The sequence below is a fragment of the Semicossyphus pulcher genome, unplaced genomic scaffold, assembly GCF_022749685.1.
Source record: "Semicossyphus pulcher isolate SPU_LCO1_2020_fin unplaced genomic scaffold, fSemPul1.0.p SCAF_17, whole genome shotgun sequence".
NCBI classification, from domain to species: Eukaryota; Metazoa; Chordata; class Actinopteri; order Labriformes; family Labridae; genus Semicossyphus; species Semicossyphus pulcher.
The window spans coordinates 4,188,356-4,208,428 of NW_027211681.1; the positions used below are offsets into that span (position 1 = coordinate 4,188,356).

At 40.6% G+C, this 20,073-nt stretch overlaps 1 protein-coding gene across 1 annotated transcript; it reads left to right on the top strand.

The window, feature by feature from the left end:
- The first annotated feature begins 362 nt into the window (after window positions 1-362).
- LOC138594994 (sarcalumenin-like) lies at window positions 363-18,329 on the top strand. Its single transcript, XM_069666305.1, has 8 exons — window positions 363-420; window positions 8,923-10,116; window positions 12,163-12,264; window positions 13,018-13,113; window positions 13,919-14,035; window positions 15,136-15,369; window positions 16,123-16,472; window positions 16,561-18,329. The coding sequence occupies exons 1-8, from the start codon at window positions 363-365 to the stop codon at window positions 17,059-17,061; spliced, it is 2,652 nt and encodes an 883-aa protein (XP_069522406.1). The 3' UTR covers window positions 17,062-18,329.
- The last annotated feature ends 1,744 nt before the right edge of the window (window positions 18,330-20,073 follow it).

The following is a 20,073-nucleotide window of genomic DNA, read 5'->3' on the forward strand; positions in this document are numbered from 1 at the left end:
CCTCGGTTTAATCCCATTTGATGGAACACCGTAAACGGAGAGCTCCAGCTGTGCATGTTTTACAGAAGAAAATGCCTTTTTTATTATCTAAAGTTGGCCTTTAAGTATTTCATACACTACTTGTATTGATAATTAGAAGTTAAAGTTGCACAATTGGCTGTAAAACTTAAAGACCGCAACACGATCAGGGAGTTTAATTTCTGCTCTCAGCATTCCCGATAGGACCAGGCAGCTGTTCTGACACAAAATGGCTGATTAGGGTGCAGTTGCTGAGTGCCACCTCCACTGTTGTGCCCTCTGACCTTCAGACAGAGCGGTATATATAGCGGGGAGCGATGAGGGGAAGGCCCCTGGCAGCCAAAATGAAGTCTGTGCTGTCTGTGTGCTGCCTGCTCGCTGTGCTGGCCCTGTCTGCTGCAGGTAAGGAGGAGGGATCCGGGGTTTGGGGAAATATTTCAGGGTGTTTCAAGCGGTTGGATGTAATTTAAGCAGGAGTGGTATGAGCAATGTAAAAGCTTAGTTGGATAGTGACGTATGTTTTCGATATGTGTCTTTGAACATGTGAGAGCTTTGTATGTCTCACTGAGAGACTGAGGACGACACTTTTACAGTTAATTCTTGACTTTAAATATGCAACTAAGTATCATTGATTTGCTTGCAATTTAAAGGTAGATTCAAAACCAGCTTCAGGTAGAGTTGCATTCTAAGGTTGTGTAATGCTTCATACAGTCTCCATTGCCTCTTTTCTGTTTTCCTAATGCAGCAATAGTTGGGTTAAAGTATGTGTCCAATTTTGACAGACATCTCCACACACCCTATTGTCCGTAAACTCATCTGATATGGCTCAAAAAGAGTGTTTTGTGTTGCTGTGGTGCAGTGCAGAGCCAGCGTGGTTGTCCAAGTGAAAGGTCTGAGTTGAGGTGTGACACCAGCTGATGGAAACTGTCTGCTGCTTGTTCTCTCTGCCCTGCAGAGAAACACAGTGACAGCTCTGACTGAGCGACTTGGACCAAACACAAAGAGCCACTCTCTGCTGCAACCAAAGCAAAAGCTGCCTCAAATTATTATTGTTCCCGCTGGATCTGTTTCGGTTTGACTGTCTTTTCACAGAATATGCACATGTCAGCACTCGAATGACAATCTTTGCATGTAACAGTACCTTAAAGTCTACATCAAATGAATGGTAATTGGATATTACAGCTATAGCATGAGTGAAACATCATCAGACAATAGAGGTTCATACGTCATAGGTGCTGCTCTGCTTGTTTAAAAGGCTGTTAAGATACTTGTCATGCTTGGTTAAAATACCCTTGTCTGTCCTTGCACTGGTTCATTTTGGCCTCTACAAGTTGCCGTAGTCAGGTGTCAGGCGTCAGTCATACAAAGTCACCAGATACACCAGATGCCATGCAGTGATACACATGTCTAGGACCTTTAGGACTGCTCGCACACCTACATCGTGTACAGAGACCCATCAAAAGACACAGATGAGCATAAATACACTCCACGTCCACAGCTAAAGTCAACCTGCCGCATTAAGTGTCTCGGTAAAGCCTCATCACTCCTGCTCTGCTCCGTCTGCAGAGCTGCTAATCTGTCATTCCAGTCAGCAGGGTCCATGTCAGGGGGATGTCCCAGCTAAAAGCAGCATGAGAGAGCACGGCAGAGGGCATGTAGGACCAGAGTTCAGTAGCCAAACAGCTGGAGTGTTTAAAGTTACATAAGCAGATAATCAAGTGCTATTAAAAGTTTAGGCAAATGGAAATAAATGAAAGTAATGACGGAGCTGAAGTGGCAGCAGCTCCTGGCCACACATGGCACATATGGCAGTGAGTTTAAACAGACGGTAGATGAAGAAAGTAGAAAGAACATGACTTGCCTTGGACTACGTCACCTAATGAATTAATATGGATGCTAACTCTAATGCGAAATGGAGCCAGATATGCAAAACCTCCACTGGCTGCATGTCTGCTGTAGGTCCTGTGCCCTGCATACATCTAAAAAGAAGGAGAAATCGTCATTAATCTAAGCGAATGTGGTCAGGTTACACAGTCAGCAGGGTGCATGTCAGCACTACTTTATTGTTCTTTAAAGAGGCACTGAGTCACACACAGCTGCACACTGTTGCAGGGAATGCGAGCAATAGTGCAGCGGAGTTGCAGGCCGGCCTCATGACAATCACAGGGAGCAGAGGAGCGCCACACTTCCTGAAAATAGGAGTGGAATTATCCCTCCTTCTTTTCACCCTCTGACTCATTGTGGGACTATTTCTGTCTCAAAGATGTACCGTCCTGCACCCAGGCACCTGTCCCACTCTGCCCCCCCCCCCCAACACTGTGCTCTGCAAACCGCAGGGTAGGAACCACCACAGAGGCACGTTACGCTAAATATAAGTTTAAGAAGCAGACAAAAGATCTGCACACTACTCTATTAACTCCCCATAAATAATATGCTGCTTCATAAATGTGACTACTGCATTGATCCTCAGGACCACTTTAGTTACACACTACCTCGTATAATTTTGTTTCTAACTAAATCTTGTGAATTCATTTACGTTACTTTTTAAGAAGACTTTGTAAGAAAATAGTATCAAAGATCAAAAGTTAAAGCTGCACTAATATTTTTAATTGTACAATAAATTACCATGGTCTATGGCAGTGGTTCTCAACTGCTGGGTTGGGACCCAAAAGTGGGTTGCGGAGCTGTTTTCAGTGGGATGAGTGCTTGAAAAAAAATATAGTTGTGGCAAAAGTCGATGCTGCGCTTTTATTTTGAAGGACATCGTAGTGAAGCATCCGGAAGCACTTGTGGCACGGGTCACTCAGAGCAAACTATGATGTGCGTGCAGTAGTAGTCTAGTCCACTGGTTGGGTCATCCCAGCTACAGTTACATTTACATTCTTGAAACTTTGAGATTAGTCTGTTGACAAAAGGCTGCTAATTGAATGATTTGTTGAGGGAATATTTTCCTCTTATGCACTGCTGGTCATTTTGCTCGACTATTATACTGTTTATACTACTTTACTGTTTATACTACTGTAGTAAACTGCACCATTTTTCATTAAGTAAGTTTGAGTGGTTGAAAAAATTCTGAAATTTGTGTCTCGATTAGTCATTAAGGAGGAGGTGGTGGGTCCTGAGACTAGACCAGTTGAGAACCACTGGTCTATGGTAAAGAGCACATCAACACTGAGACTCATCGAGTGATTTCATTCAACTCTGCGGTTTCCATCAGCTCCGCCTTACATTTCGGTTGCCTAGAGCGCTTTGTTTTGGTTTAAGGGTCTTGAACTTTACTGTTTTGGTTCAGTCATGGCTCTCATCAACCTTGTTTTCAGTCGCAGCAGGCAGCAAAGTAGAACTTCACTAGTGGTGACAAAATGTCTTTTTTCATGTCTCTGGTGTAGACATAGAAAAGAGCAAAATAGAAGAGATACATTTGTCATTTCGACAGAAACAAAACTCAAAAAATAAATGCTATGGTTCTTAATGTCAACTGGATGCATCAATAAGTAACTGTTGCAAACATTCGATATATCAACTTATTGTAATAAGCTACTAATATATCAACGTTTTGTTAACAGCTTGTTTCACTGCCCCTGAGTCGCAATAAAATGTTATAAATCCCTTTTGCTTCAAACAGAATAAAAGGTTTTTTGTTTCTTTCATTGGCTCACAGATATTCAGTTTCTCTCAACATGTCCTTCATGCACTGAAAAAGCACAGCTAGAGCAAAAATGTTGGCTAAAAGAAAAAATTGACCACAAATGTGCAATTATGGTTTTAATCACTCATAAACCAACGATGCTGGATAAAAGATTCCACTTTAATTTTTTCTGTATTTAAAGGTACTATAAATAAATCCATATCCTTCTTGCCCACATCTGCCTTGTTCAGTGTCTTGCTCTGTTGAAGCTGTAGCCTAATGCTATAATGAATGTGCATCTGGGAGCATGTAACTGTGAGTTCCTAAGCAAATAATAACCATCCAGTGTGGTGCCCATGAGAAAAAGGTTCACAGTTAGACTGCTATGCCGACCCATGTGAAGACAAGACATTGAAATGTAATGAGACGAAGAATCTGCAGGCATACTACAGGCTCGATGAGGTGAACGTGAGCATGCTAATATGATACCAGTGACAATGCTGCTACCATAAAAAACATTAGTAGTTTAGCATGCTAGCAGGCTAACTTTTGCTTTAAATGGTAAATGGACTGTATTTATATAGCGCTTTTCTAGTCTTCTCTACCACTCAAAGCGCTTTTACACAAAGTAGAACTGAGGCTGATGGGAATTTATTTTATTGACACCATTAATTTTGCAGATATATGTTCCCAAAACCAAAGTAACAGACAGAAATATTTGAAGATCATATGACTAAAGAGATTTCATACCTTTTTTAAATACAAACTGACGGCAAATGTTTAAATATTTCAGTCAACCTCATCATGGCGCTAGAGCAAAAGTCACCAAAGTTATCAGGATTCATTCTCATCATCTTTTGTACGTCTGTAAAACATTTCACGGTAATCAATTCAGTGGTCTTTCAAATATTTCCGTCTGGAACAACCAACAGACCCACAATGCCATCCCTGAGGCCACGTTGCTATCCTGATTAAAAACAGAAGACCTTCATGCATTACTCAGTAATGTATTGTTGTTGTGCATTCGTCTGCGAAAACGTTCCCTCTGTGTGTTCATCTGACAGAAAATGTCCAAGAGATGTCACTATTATTATTATTATGATATATACTTGCACTTTGTGTCTCATATTTTCCTCCCCCAACATCACATCTTTCTCAACTTTCTAACTTTGTTAACTTTAATTTAATTTATTCATGAACAGCCTCTACCACAGCAGAAAATGATCCCTCCACTTTATCTTCATAACTATCCCAAAGCATGCAGGGTGGAGAAAAGCCAGTAGACTCAATTCAGCTGGTATTATTTCAGAGGGTTTTTGGGTTCTTTATTTATAAGTTATTAAACATTTTATATTCAAAACTATTTGCACATTTACTGAGAAGTACACCATTGAGCTTAAACTATCACAACAAGCTGCACACGTATACTTCCTGTACATTGAGCAATGAATGGATCAGAATCACAGAAGCTTTAACAGGTTTAACTTATTGTGTTAAACATAAACAAACCAGTACATGTTCAGTGACCTTGTTATGTAATGTTACTTAACTTTGGCAACCAGTCTTCACCCACGCACTTCAGGATCTTGGCTACTGTTGCTGTTCATGTTACAATGCAGACGATGCTGTAGCACTATGTCTTTGGACAGCTACCAAACCTTGGCAATGGCTCGATCAGAACAGCACCCTACTCATGAAAACCATGTCTTTGTAACATAGACCTCTGCCAGTGACAACAAGGGAGAACTTAATGGATATTTTCCCATCTTCAAATCAACTCAACAGTTCCACTCAAAGGAGCAGAGTGGGCAGATTCTGTGGAAAAGTGAAAATTTGTACTTGAATTGGGTTAGCTTAAATTGGGTTAAATGCTAACATTAGCTGTTGCAACTTAGCACAAATAGTACCTAATTTATGTATTCATTTTATTAACCTGCAACTGCTGCTATTTCAAGGTAAAATAACATATTTGTTGCTCATTAGCTACAATAAGACAACAGCTATTGTTAGCATTCAACCACTTCCCAGCTAACATTACTTTTTTGATAGTGTTCATTTACAACAGGAAAAGTGAAAATGTAGCATAGTGTAAAGTTAGCTAGGATTGGGTTAAATGCTAACATTACCTGTTGCAACTTAGCACAAAAAGTACGTCATTAATATTATTAGCCTGCAGCTGCTGATATTCCAAGGTAAAACAACATATTTGATAGCTCATTAGCTACCATAAGACCGCTATTGTCAGCATTTAACCCAATCCAAGCTAATGTTATTGTTTGATACTGATACAATTTGCAATAGGAAAAGTGAAATTTTCTAGTAAAGGGTCATGTTAGCGAGGATTGGGTTAAATGCTAACATTAGCTGTTGCAACTTAGCACAAAAAGTACCTACTTTTATTATTTTTGACCTGCAGCTGCTTTTAGTTTCAAGCTAATAAAAACGTTAGCATTTCTCCACTTCCTAGCAAATGTTAGTGTTTCATAATGTTGCACTTTACAATAGGAAAGGCAATTTTTTTTAAGCTAAGGGTAACATTAGCCAAGATATGGTTGAATGCTAATCTTAACTAATGCCTATTTTAATTGTTATTTACTTACTTGAAAGCTGCTGGTATTTCATTGTAAAACAACACATTTGATAACTCACTGGGTGCCTACTGCTGAGTCACAACAGCTAAAGTTAGCATTCATACAAATTCTGACCAAAGTTACCGTTAGCTTGCTAACTTTACCATTAACTTAAAATGTATCACTTTCTAATGTATCCTGTAATGCTATCACACTTATTAATCAGCTGTTTTAACTTGAAATATTCTACTGATTTGAATATTTATTGTCTTTTTGGTCACTGATCAGTCCAGAAGCAATAAGACAATGTGTCAGGTTTCTTATTTTTACAACATTTACAGCTTGAACACAGCAGTTTAATATTATATCAACATTTAAATTCCCACCCTGAGCATGACGTTTTAGGAAAATGATAACCAGGTGAATATGGACGACTGGTTTCATGCTTTCATGTGGTTTTCACTGACCTGCCATGACCAGATTCTTGCCTTTGCTTGGACTTTGAATAATCTTTGGTAAAAGTCAAGAGCAAAACTAACATATTAATGCAAAAAAGATTAATGTGGAACAAAACTTAATACTTCGGAAATACAAACTTGATGTTCTCTGATCACTTGCGCTGACAATCCCCTCAGGAGGTGATAAGCCAATAAAGCTTCTAGATACAAGAGGTGACAAGCTACATCATGAGAACAAAATAGTTTGATGTGTGATTCAGGGCCTTAAAATAGGGCAAAGAGGCCGTCATGGAGGATGGTGCAGGAAAACGAGAGGACATACAGTCCTGCTAGCATCATTTAGGATTGCCGAGGATAAAGACAGATAGGATGAGCATTAAGTCTTCCATCCGGCCTAAAATATAAAGTTATCCAAACTCAGGAGCAGCTGATCTGGGTTTGATGGACTCAGCTTCAAGGCTTTGCACTACTACTTTAATATCCACATTTAAAACGGAGCAGCTGATGGTGCTACTCCTGTTAATGCAACTTCCAGCTGATGGCAAGTTTTAGACTTTTTTCACAGCAGACACTTTGCAATCTGTGACCAGAAGTACAAGTTTAACTAATGATAATATTTGGCTGGGAAGAGTATCTAATGTACATGTATACATATGTTGTATTATTGAAGGAGTCTCCTGCTTAGATGATTGTTATGAAACCATAGTAACTGTAAGATTGTGTATGATGCTGAGCGATGGTGACGTCTGGAGAGGATCTGGACTGTGTGTAGGAGCAGCTTGTAAATGTCTTGTTCTGCATTTTATTGACTTAAGTGAAAGAGTGAAACCATCTTTGGCTTTGCTCATGAGGAAACTGTATGTTTGGTGCAGAGTACTTAATGCAATAAATTACTAAAATATAAATGCACTATGTTGTGCAAATAAGAAGTGCAGAATAATTTACAGAATATACCAAATTAAAAAAATATGCCTCCTGAACATTAAAAGGATATACTCTACTATAAACCATAAACTAAAACAAGAAAAAAAAAGAAGCAGATTAAGCCATTATAAATTCACCCATTGGTTGGTGTACTTGGCAGCACCACGGTGCGGTGGACTGTGCTGACACTTCATGTCAAGGTTCGTTGGAAGGTTCCTGGTTTAAAGCCCGGTTAGGCAAATGGATGTCTGTGTGTTTTACTCAGTTTGCATGTTCTCCTCGTGCAATGAGGGTACCCTCCGGTTCGCCGGCTTCCTCCCGCAGTCCAAAGACATGCTCGCTAGGTTAACTGGTGATTCTAAAATTGCCCATAGGGTGAAAGGTTGTCTGTCTCTATGTGTCAGCACTGTGATTCACTGGTGATCAGTCCAGGGTGTACCCCGTCTCATGCCCAATGACAGCAGGGATTGGCCCTGACCAGCCCCCTGACCCTGAACAGAAAGTAGTATAGATGATGGATGGATGGATGGATGGTTGGTGTACTTCCTTCTTGAAACCCTGAAGTCCACATTTTGGCAGTTGATACCTTGTTTTTTTTGGAGCAAGAAGTGACCACATTCGGCAGACAGGCGACTTCCAGACACTCTTAGACTCAAAAGTAGCATTTAAGATCTTTGCTCAGGTAATAAATCACATGAGAAGTGGGGTTATTTTCTCAACTGGTTCCATACAATAGGACAGCTTTTTGCAACCAGTGGAGTCACCCCTTGCTGGCCATTAAAAAGAATCCAGAAAAAAGGCACTTCCCCACTGGCTTCCCTTGTCACAGATATGAATTTGCTCACCTTTGCTCAGCATATTTTTCATAGAAATTCACGCCTATCAGTTTAAAATATGACAACGGTAGTAAACGTACGCAATGACAGTAAATACACTATTCTATTCCAAGCCACTGTGTCCACTCAGCTGTCTTCTTCACTACACAACTGTCCGCTGCACACCGGCCTCAAATAGTCCAAGCTTTAGTGTCACCATTCAAGGAGCTGAAATCTGAGTCTTATATCAGGGAGGTGCTGAACATCTGATCTGCTCTGTTCTTGTACAGTGACTGGTCAAGTGCTGACGTAACTGACAAAAGGTACTGGCCTGTTAGTTTACACCGTGCAGTCTGATTGGTCAGAGATACAGTGTTCTAATCTGATATTAATTTACAACAAGATCGTATTTGTCTTGGTGTGAGAAAGGCTCTTGTACATTCAAAACAACCTGTAAGGAAAACCACCCTATCTAATCACATATTTCCTCCTTTTCTATCTCCTTGCAGGGTCTTCCATACACGATGAAGAGCCCCTGGTGCATCTACAGCTCCAGCAGCCTGAAGAAGACCTATTCTCCTGTGGATGTGACACAACAGAGGAGCATGCCACCCAGAGCTCCTCCAACGACACCCCGGCCCCCGAGAGGGCCATGTGCCAGCCCTGCACCAAACCCCCATCAGCTGTAGATACCGAAGAGGAGCTAGCTTCTACCTCAGAGCCTGAAGAAGAGGAAGAGGAAGCAGCTCCTGCCGAGGAAGATGCTTCTACTGAGGAGGTAACAAGCGATGGAGAAGAAGAGCAAGAGGAGGCAGCTTCCCAGGAAGAGGCAGAAGAAGAAGGAGTGACATCTGAGGAGGAGGCTGTAGAGGAGGCCGAGTCAGTGGAGGATCAAAGTGTGGAGGTGGAGGAAGTAGCTGCATCATCTGAAGAGAAGGAGACAAATGAGGAAGCAGAGGAAGAGGAAGTGAATGAACCTGAGGAAGAAGTTGCAGAAGGGGAAGAACCTGCGAATGAAGCTGAAGAAACAATCGAGGAACCAGAAGGTGAAGACACAGAGGAGGAAACATCTGAGGAGGAGAGTGTGGAAACTTTGATAGAGGAGGCCGTGGAGGAGGAAGATATCGCTGCTGAGGAAGAGGCTGCAGTGGCTGAATCTGAACCAGAAGCAGCCGAACCTCAAATGGACTCTGAACCCGAGGAAACAGAGCCAGAGGAGGTAGCAGAACCAGAGGTTGAAGTGGTTTCAGAGCCTGAACCTGAACCTGAGGTGATTTCAGAGCCTGAAGTAGTTTCAGAACCAGAACCAGTGATTGAAGTTGTTGCAGAGCCTGAACCAGAACCAGAGGTAACTCCAGAGCCGGAGCCTGAAGTCATTTCAGAGCCAGAGGCGATTCTCGAGCCTGAACCAGAACCAGAAGTGACAGTAGAACCAGAGATTGAAGTGGTTGAAGAGCCTGAACCTGAACCAGAGGTAACTGAAGAACCTGAGCCTGAAGCTTCAGAGCCGGAGGTGATTGCAGATCCTGAACCAGAACCAGAACCAGAGGTTGCTCCTGAAGTGGAGCCAGAGCCTGTTGTGGAGGAGGTCGCACCAGAAACTGTAGAGGAGGCTCCTGTGGTGGAAGACGCACCTGTTGAAGTCGAGGAAGTGACGGTGGAGGAGGTGTCCACAGAGGAGCCTGCACAGTCTCAAACAAAAGGTACTAACACATTAAACCACCGGGGTTTAAAGTGTGTCTAACTTTAATTTAGCATTTAAGCTCAACCTCAAAGTTATAGCTGTGGTAGACGGTAATTAAATCTGCTCACTAACAGCACAGGCCGATGTCTTGTCTTCAGTCTGTCACACAGTGAGTGCACTGACACATCGAGCAGTAGGGATCCTGTTACAGTGAATCTGTCCCCATCTACTCGATGCTTCTGTAATTAACAAACATGCCATTATCTGATGTCCGGGTGTTGACACCTGCTATAAAAGATGATGGCTGAGTCCCCAGCACTTACTCGGATCCGACTTCATGACTTCATCCATTATTAAACTAGACAGGGGGTTATTTCTGGTTGCCTTATGCAAGTGTTTAGTGTTTAAGGATTTGTAACTACTGTTTTTGTAAGGGATAGTTAATCACTTGTTTTCCATGATATTAAATGGTTGAGAAATTATTCTAGATGTTACACAGAGAAGTAAAAGACTATTAAAAAGGACAGAACAATTCTGCAAACCAGCAGCTATGTGTCCTTATCTATCAAAACTTAGTCTGCTAGGTTCACTCACTCACTTTAATCATCTTAAGGACCCCTGTGATGAACTATTAAACCATTTACCTCCTGGATATAAAAAAAAGTAAATAAATAAAAGTAGTAAGGCACCTGGATCAAAATTAATTTAATTTAAAAAGACATTAGGGGTGGGAATCGCAGGGTAACTCACGATACAATTCGATACACGATACGTGGCCCACGACAATGATAATATCACGATACAGCAATTCTGTGATTATTCAGACAATCATAATGATACAGCACGATATCTGATTAACTTCTTCTTGGGCTAACTAATTTTTAGTTCACATGATCCTCATTTATGTCATGCACCACCGCAATCCAGGGAAATCTGTTTGTATATATTTGAAAATGAAAGTATCGATATTTGGCGCCAGCCTATAAATAATTGTATTGCATGAGTCAGGACGATGATATATTGCCGTATCGATATTTTGTCCCACCCCTAAAAGACATATTTAATGTATATATTGTACATGCAGAACATATATCTTTAAATGCATTCATTGCATTTATAAAGTTATCTTATATTCTTTTTCTAAATGCAAGCTATTTTTTATTTAGCTTTTTTGTTCGTTACCTTCACATATGCCATATTTCTGACAGCAAAATAACTTCTGTTTTTGCTTTTTATAACCTTTTTTTCTGTTAGTGTTCATTTTATATTCCACACTTTGTTCTCATTGCCTAAAAAGCTCATTTGAATTTAAATAGAAATTTGATTAACACCAGCCAAATGGATTTGTAACAGTATGTCAACACAGAAAGTGTTCTTAAAATAGCTAATTACTGACCTATAAGTTGTTTATTTATAATTTACTGACCCTGTTTAAAGGTCTATTTTAAGTATTCCTTATTAGAACATAGTAAATTATGTATTTGGAAACATGATTCTTGTTTCACTGGGTGTCTATAACTGAGCCAGGTCGTGAAATGACAGCAAAGGTCTCTATCTACCTCTCATCTTGTCTTTCTCTCTCGGACATGCCGGACCCCCAGAATCTGACACTGTGTGTAGCTGAAGGGGAATTAGCAGCAACCTCTGGTACAGAAATAAACACACCAAAATAGCAGAGGAAGGAACAGAGAGGTGGATGGACAACAGCATGATATAACAGACATGTCTGTATTCAGCACAGATGGTCTGCTCGATCACAAGCCAGGAAACATTTACCTGAGGGAGCGGATTGATTTTCTAATCATGTCTGCTGAGGTCTTACTAATTGTCTTTGACAGATTTATTATGTTATTGTTATTTTTGATTAACTGTAAATGTGATGTTTGGTGTGTTATGTTTGTGTTTCGAGACAAAATTGTAAATGTGTATTTTGTGTGTGTGGAAAAATAGCTTCTGCTAAGCTAATGCTTAGCTCATGGGGATCTTAACAAACACACAAAATACTACATGACAGGGCTTTTGACCTTACTGTAACAGATGACTGATTTTCCGAATGTCCAATCAGAGCATGAGGCAGCAGAGGCAGCAGGCCCGGCACTCAGGGACCGCTCCCACATCGAGAACACGCTGCGATTGGCTGCAGCTGAACCCTCGGCAGAGTTCTCAGGTAAGAGACAAAGAAAAGAAAGACATAACATTATCAAAGTAAGACCATATAAAAGGCCATAAGGCATGTGAAGGACTTATTCCCAGCAGCACATACTGTATACACCCCAGTGTAAAAGCCACATCCTGCTGATCAAAAACTGGATGTTCAATGAGAACATTTCTGTGCTGCCCACCATTTCAAATGTGTTTCAGACCTTTTTCGAGGAAATGCCTGAAGTGTTGTACTGAAACAAGAAGGCAGCAGAGTGTTTACAGTCACTTTGACGGTGGAAAAGAAAAACAGATGTGTTTGCATGTGAATGAAAGGAAGTTTGAGACAATTTTGGGAGCTTTTCTGCCAAAACTATTCTGAAAATTGCTTCATGATGTCTCGGTCCTGGGGCTGGTATGTGTGAGTGTGCATTCTGAATGCATTTGTGTGTACGAGTGTGTGAGCGCGCAGACACGGCTGGAGGCAGGTGATTAATCAGTGCAGAAGTGTAACTCTGTCCTGGGCATGAAAGCCTCTCTGTTCTCTAAAACCAGATTGGTTTATTTCAGAGAGGCCAAAGTTTTGCAGCAGAGCCAGTCTCTGTTAATCACCTCCGCTCCATTCAATAAACTTTATGAGGGTGATTCATCATGTGCTGCCAAAGCATGTGCTGTAATCAGTAATGGTCGCTAGAACATTAATAATACTCTTGTCCAAAATGTCTCCTCGCCATTACATCCCAATTATAACATCCCACTTTTTCTCTCTTCCTCTCTCTAGCTGCTATGAAGAAGCTGTTGAGCGTCTACCACAATGCTATCAAGCCAATGGAGCAGGCCTACAAGTACAATGAGCTCAGACAGCATGAAGTCACAGGTAAGTCAGCTTCCTGAGTGAGATTACACATGGATAAAAGAGCATGCACAGAAACATTAACAGTGGATTGTTTGTGTCATGTCTTCACATGATTTACAGGCTCAATTCAGCAACAGTTTAAGACCAAAATTTTGTTTAGGTCAGTTACTGCAATATAAAAATTAAATTAAATAACACAAAACATCAGGTCCTCACCACCTTTATAATTCATAGCACCATTCAGTACATGCAGTGCAGTTTAACAATAAACTGTAGCTGCAAAGAAACAGTGAAATACAAACACAGTTTTAATTAAGCAGAAATAGAGACAGAACCTGACATTATTCAAACCAGGCACAGACACCATGTACAATAAGGACTCTGTGCTGAAAATTAAAGGGAACGTTGTTAGTCCCTACAACATTGTTCCATCACACTGGAGGGCAGGGAGGATTAGATCTGCTGAGGAGCAGGAGGAAGGAAGGATATATGACTCTGAGACCCCTTGTGGTGCAGAATGGAAAGACATGTACATAACTAAGATGTCAATATGTATGGGGCACAAGTGTGTCGTGCTAATTTAATTTTAAAAGGCATATTTCTTCTTATTTATTTCCCGTGTTTCAGTGGAAAATTTAAAGATTAAAAACAAAATGCACACATGAGCTGTTTCAAATTGAAGCGTATTAAATCAGTAACCTTGTGTTCATAGGAAACAAACGACACAAAAGCTCAGTGACACTGCATACTTTGTCAAGTTTTCTATCTTGTTCTTATGTTTTTCAAACCTTCTATTTGTTGTATGTCTTTGTGATTAACCCTGCAGATGGTGAGGTCACCTCTAAGCCCATGGTTTTGTTCCTGGGACCCTGGAGTGTCGGCAAATCCTCCATGATCAACTACCTGCTGGGTCTTCACGGCACCTCACAGCAACTCTACACAGGTTAACAATGAGAACACCTGATTAATTGATATGCCGCTTATAAAGGAGAACACAAAGAAACATAGATACAGCCATTATCTAATGATAAAAAGAGTAAATCAGCAGGGGAATGATTGAGATTCATTTTAACATGAATAAATTATAAGTTTATGATAAGTGATTTTCTTGTTGTTCACCACAAGATCCACCACTTGTTGTAATTTCACTCAAAACAAGACTTTGTAACAATTGCAAAACAATAACATTTATTTTAATTTCCTTTAGCTTCATGAGTTGATTACTTCTCAGGTGAACTGATTGAAAGTGAGGGACCAAGCACAGGAAAGAATAAACAGGTTTCCTTGTAAGGAAGGCTGTGTTAGCTTCACAATTACTACCTGTTGTTAGCTATTGTTAGCTAACTTTAGCTAACATGGTTCAAGTTATCCATCATAAACTCTTGGTCATACCCGACAAAGCTGCATCTATAAAACCCTAGAGTAAAATTAAATTAAAAAATGTTTTCAATGCTAATTAATTCACATTTTTACTTGTGTAGTGTGATTGTTTTATCTCCTTTCAAATGAGTCCCTAAGGCATTATCTAGCAACAGAATTTGTTGTTATGTAGGTTATTTTAATTAACAGTTGCCCGAGCACCCGGCTGAGGCGGAGTGATACACAGAGTTAAAAGTCCCAGTGATGTTGTTCTCTATTTCTCCACTCATGGACTGCCTCTTGTCCAATCGGCCTACGGAACTAACTGTTGTATAATCAATATTATCTAGGCCGGTCATCATCAACTACGTTCCTATTTATTTGTAGAGACAAATAGTTAATAACAATAAGTTGCATTTTTATATTGACTGCAATTATTAAACATAAGATAAATATTGCCGTTAGTACCAAGAAAGTATGAGGGTTTTGTCAAAAATGCTAATGCAGAATATGCTAATTACGCTAAAATGCTAATTACAGTAACTTAGCAAGACCTGAGGAAATCTTAACAATACATGCTTCGTTAGGGCAAAATAATTTAAATTGAATTAAACAGACAAACAACTAAGTAAAACTCAACAACTCACGTTTTGTTAAGTCATTCTCTGTCCACCCCTCCACCAGGTGCTGAGCCCACCACCTCCGAGTACACGGTCATCATGCACGGGGAGAAGTCTCGGACCATAGAGGGTATCGTTATGGCAGCAGACAGCTCAAGGTCCTTCTCACCTCTGGAGAAGTTTGGTCAAGGCTTCCTGGAGCGACTGGTGGGCATCGAGATGCCCCACAAGCTACTGGAGAGGGTCACCTTCGTCGACACGCCGGGCATCATCGAAAACCGCAAGCAGCAGGAGAGAGGTGACCAGTACCAAACATTTTTATATTAAGAGTGCAGATAGACGATATTAACTGTCTTTGGTTTGTCCCATGGTAGTGTTACAGCCATTAAGAATTTACATTAATGCCATAAAATTAAACAGTCATAGCTGCTCTATTTGGTAGGATGATTCACTCTCATTAAAACGCAAACACATTATTTACTTCTGTCTACCTATTAATCAATCAATCAATCAATGACTGGGGACAACAGTACCTAAAACAACAATCCGACATTAGTTTCTGTAACAGTTATTCTCTAGGATGCACACACTTATCTGGAAATGACTGCTAAGAGAAGAAAAAAACAGACTTGAATGCAACACACAGTATTAATACAATGCACACGCACACAGATAGGAAGCCTACAAGTTCACACTTAGAAACACACACATACCAAAACCACGATAAATAAGGTATTAATATTAATGTTGTATATAGTCTTAATATAATAATAGGTTTACCACTAATCTTTGTGCTTCTTTCTAATCTTTCTGCAGAAAACAAAGACTCAGAATAAACCATAGTGTGTGTATCAGACCCATTATAGTCTCTTGTGTCTTATTACAGTGTACAACATTTTCGCACTAGTAAGTTAAAGATTTCCTTGTACTAATTAGGCTGAAGAGATTATAATATGAAGGTCTTGGCTTAAGGATCTGATCATTGTAGTTCTTTCTTTTTCTCATCCAAAAAGGTATTTCCATCATTTAATTTACTGTATTTCACCCCCAGGTTACCCCTACAACGAGGTGTGTCAGTGGTTCATTGACCGAGCCGATCTGATCTTCCTCGTCTTCGACCCCACTAAGCTGGACGTGGGCGGTGAGCTGGAGATGCTCTTTAAGCAGATGAAGGGACGCGAGTCCCAGATCCGCCTCATCCTCAACAAGGCCGACAGTCTAACCACCCAGGACCTGATGAGGGTGTACGGAGCTCTGTTCTGGAGCATGGCCCCCCTTATCAACGCGACAGAGCCTCCTCGGGTGTACGTCAGCTCCTTCTGGCCTCAGGACTACACTGCAGACACCAGCCGGGAGCTCTTCATAAAAGAGGAGACGTCTCTGATGGAGGACCTCAACCAGGCAAGGCTTAATTTCATAACATGATGTGATTCTTTGAGTTTAGATACACAGACATGGATTTGATGATTGCTTCTCTCCCTCCATGCAGGTAATTGAGAATCAGATAGAGAACAAGATCGCCTTCATCCGCCAGCACGCCATCCGCGTTCGCATCCACGCTCTGCTGGTGGACCGCTACCTCCAGACCTACTATGACAAGCTGGGCTGGTTCAGCGACCCCTATGAGGTCTTCCAAGACATCGTCAACGACCCGGACAAGTACTACATCTTCAAATCCATTCTGGCCAAAACCAACGTCAGCAAGTTCGACCTCCCGAACAAGGAGGCCTACCAGGACTTCTTCGGTGTGAACCCAGTCTCCGGCTTCAAGCAGCTGTCGTCTCACTGCAGCTGGAGCTCTGGATGTCTGCTGGAGAAGATCGAGAGAGCCATCTCGCACGAGCTCCCGGCTCTGCTCAGCAGCGTCAGCAAGGCCTCAGACACGCCCGCCCCATCGAAGGCTGCACCTGCACCTCCGCCTCCACTCCCGGGCACCTGTGAGGGTTCTGGGTGTGAGGAGAAACCCAAGAATCGCTGGAGGAAGCAGTGAGATGGAGGAGCGAGGGGAGCAGGAGGAGGAACAGAGGAGGCAGATGGCAGCAGAAGCAGCCAGAGGGTTTCCTGTTTTAATTCCCGCTGCTGTGATTTTTGGGGAGACTGAAAAGGAAGAAGAGAAGTACATGTGTAAAGATGTACAAAGCAGACCTGGGTCAGAAAGCTTCTTAGAGTTTTTTTTATCCGCATGGAGCAACAAATGGACGATTTTTGCTGAGTTCAGAAAGTCCAACAGCAAAGTATACCCAGTTAGTTTCCAACAACATCTCTCTGGTGCACATGAACCTACATGACATCCCTCTGGTTTTTATGTAGGGCAGACAAACAATTAAAAGTGAATATTTTTGTCCAAGGTTTGGTAGGAAAAGAGGCATGTAGTAAACTTTCTATCTACAATTGCTCTGTAGTCTGCAGGTGAAAAGACCCCTTAAAACACGCTAAAAGAAAACCATCAGAGATGTCTACTGTGCCTTGCATAAATATTCACCTCCCTGAACTTTTCTGCATTTTTTCATGTTACAAATCCAGTCTTCTTTTTAGACTGATGTGGTTTGTTAATCAAACTGTAAAAAGCACAAATAATCCAGTGTGAATCCAGATTATAACACTGTAAGAGGTGAGAAAGTCCAGGGGGGTGAATACTTCACAATAATTCACTGTATTTCCCATATAATGTTTCATGTTATGAAATCAGATTGTTGTCTTCTTTCTCCTGTTTTTTCAAGTTTGTATATTATTTATTCACGTTTTTTTTCTTCAGAGGAAGATGCTGGCAGTGATGCAGTCGTTTCTGCCACACTTTTGTTCTCTGTTTGGTTCAAGTTCAAGTCTGATGATTGAGTCAAACTGCTGTGCTGTGTTTTTAAACCACTGTAGGTCCTTATCATGTCGGGGAGCTTATTTTTAACGGTGGGACATTTTGAAAGAAAGATGGGGGCTCTCCTGGTCTTGGTCTCCTGGTCTTGGATGTAGCAGTGATTAAGCCATATCACTTAACTGTATTATGAACTGTACTGTAATTTCTTCTCTGTATTGTACTGTGTTTAATTTTGAATACAGTCGTGGTATTCTCCTCAAAACTCTCCATCTTTAAATTGTAGCTTTCTGTTCATGTGAGCTTGTATTGATGCCACCGTGGCCTCTCAGCCCTCTGAACTGTTGCTTCTTTTACCTCTACAGCTGCACCACATGGGCATTTCCTTTACAAATCAAATCTTTTCCTTGTTCTTTAAAGTCTGTTTGTCATTGTCTTTCTTTTTTGAGTGATTTCTTTTGAGTAAAAACATAGAAAAATCAGCAGGCTTTCCTTTGTTTCCTTTGTGAGGCAAGACATTACAGATTTAATCTCTCCCCCTGAAACAATATATTATTCATATCATTTGGTTGTTAAGCTGCAAAATTCATTGAAAGGGGGGCTTGGGAAAACACAAGCTAAAAGCACCAGCTCTCATCCTCACGACACACAGCTCCGGGATGCACTGCGCCCTCAGAATGAAATATTGCAGACTAATGTGTTCATACATGAGCGCATGAGTTAAAGACATGATTTAAATAGTGTTAGCATAAAAATAAAAAAAAAACGCATTAACAATTAAATAACAATGCTCTTTTTTTTCTAGCTGTTGAATTTTACCCTGCAGTGACTGAAAACAACCACCAGGAGACGCCTCCGTTCAATGTGCTCAACCTGACTGACTGAATAGTGCTCCAAGGGTTTTAACAGCCATACAGTGCTTTTCTGATATTTTTAATTTTAAAAAAAAGAGCACTGTCATTTAATTAATTTATTAACCATCAATTTACATACTATAGCATATGAATATATTTAAACTATTCATATATAATCATCTCCTTATTATATTATTAGTTTTTCATATTCATAGCAGTGAATTCTTTTTGTTCTCCAAGAAGAGATGGTAAGTTTATGTGTGATGACTAACCGTATTTGACAGCAAAGGGCTGTCTGAGTTAGTTTGGTACTACAACATAAACACACATTGAGCTGATCAGCAGGCAGATACACAGCAATGTTGCAGAGACATTAACCCAGAGACATTAGCACAAATAAAGTCAATGTACAGGACTTTGTCCAGTGCATCCTGTGGCAGTGACATCTTCTTTGTGTTTAGATGTTTTACTGCACTTGTGTCGGCCTTCAGCCTTCGTTACATATATACTTAATCCATTTTCCCACAGTTGCTCAAGATGTAGATGGATGGCTGACAGTTCTTTTGACCTTTTTAGAAAAGTTAAAAGTGAGATATTTTGTTGGGCACCGGGAGGACAAAATATGTTGTGTATCTGTGGATTTTATAGTAAACTGGACAGTCTGTAATTTTAACTGATACTATATTCACCTAGGGGACTTAGACAAGAAAAACTCCAAAGGCACTCACTTTTAAACAATTAAAAACCCTTTATTATCACAGCATGGTCATGTAGACCTTAACACAGACTCCTAAATGTTTCGGCATCAAGCCTTCATCAGGGAGTGCCAAAGGCATTGATTGATTCATTTCAAATAGTTTTTTTGTTGAATAAAGTGAAATAAAATACAATAAAATAAGTCATGTAACATGTACGGTATTTACTACTGTACTGTACAGTACTGTGTGTACCTCTGTACCAGTGGCTAAGACAATAAGTTGGTTTGCATGCTTATTAGTCTCCAGATTTCTGAGCTTATCCTTGTTTCTTCTCACTCTGGATAAGACGCTCGCACAGAACATGAGAAGCCTGAAGTTGTGTCTTATTGCTCACCATGTCAGTCACATCTCAGTCATTATGTTCTGTTCCTACAAAATATGTCCAGTATTGTACAGTATTCTGGCATTTCCTGGTTTTCAGAACTAGATTATGAGCCTTTCCAGATTTCCTAAACCAGCATGTGATGTTGACAAGCACAAAACACAACCAGGATATTTTGAAAACCTGATCACAACCTGAAAACTTGTTTTGATACAGGGCAGCTCTAGAGCAATGCTCTGGGGACAGTGAAGGGTTGTGC

Bases quoted from the DNA above. Each gene is read 5' to 3' on its own strand.
- LOC138594994 (XM_069666305.1), top strand. From the start codon at position 363: ATGAAGTCTGTGCTGTCTGTGTGCTGCCTGCTCGCTGTGCTGGCCCTG. The intron at 421-8,922 runs GTAAGGAGGAGG...ATCTCCTTGCAG, and splicing joins GCTGGCCCTGTCTGCTGCAG to GGTCTTCCATACACGATGAA. The intron at 14,036-15,135 runs GTTAACAATGAG...CCCCTCCACCAG, and splicing joins CTCACAGCAACTCTACACAG to GTGCTGAGCCCACCACCTCC.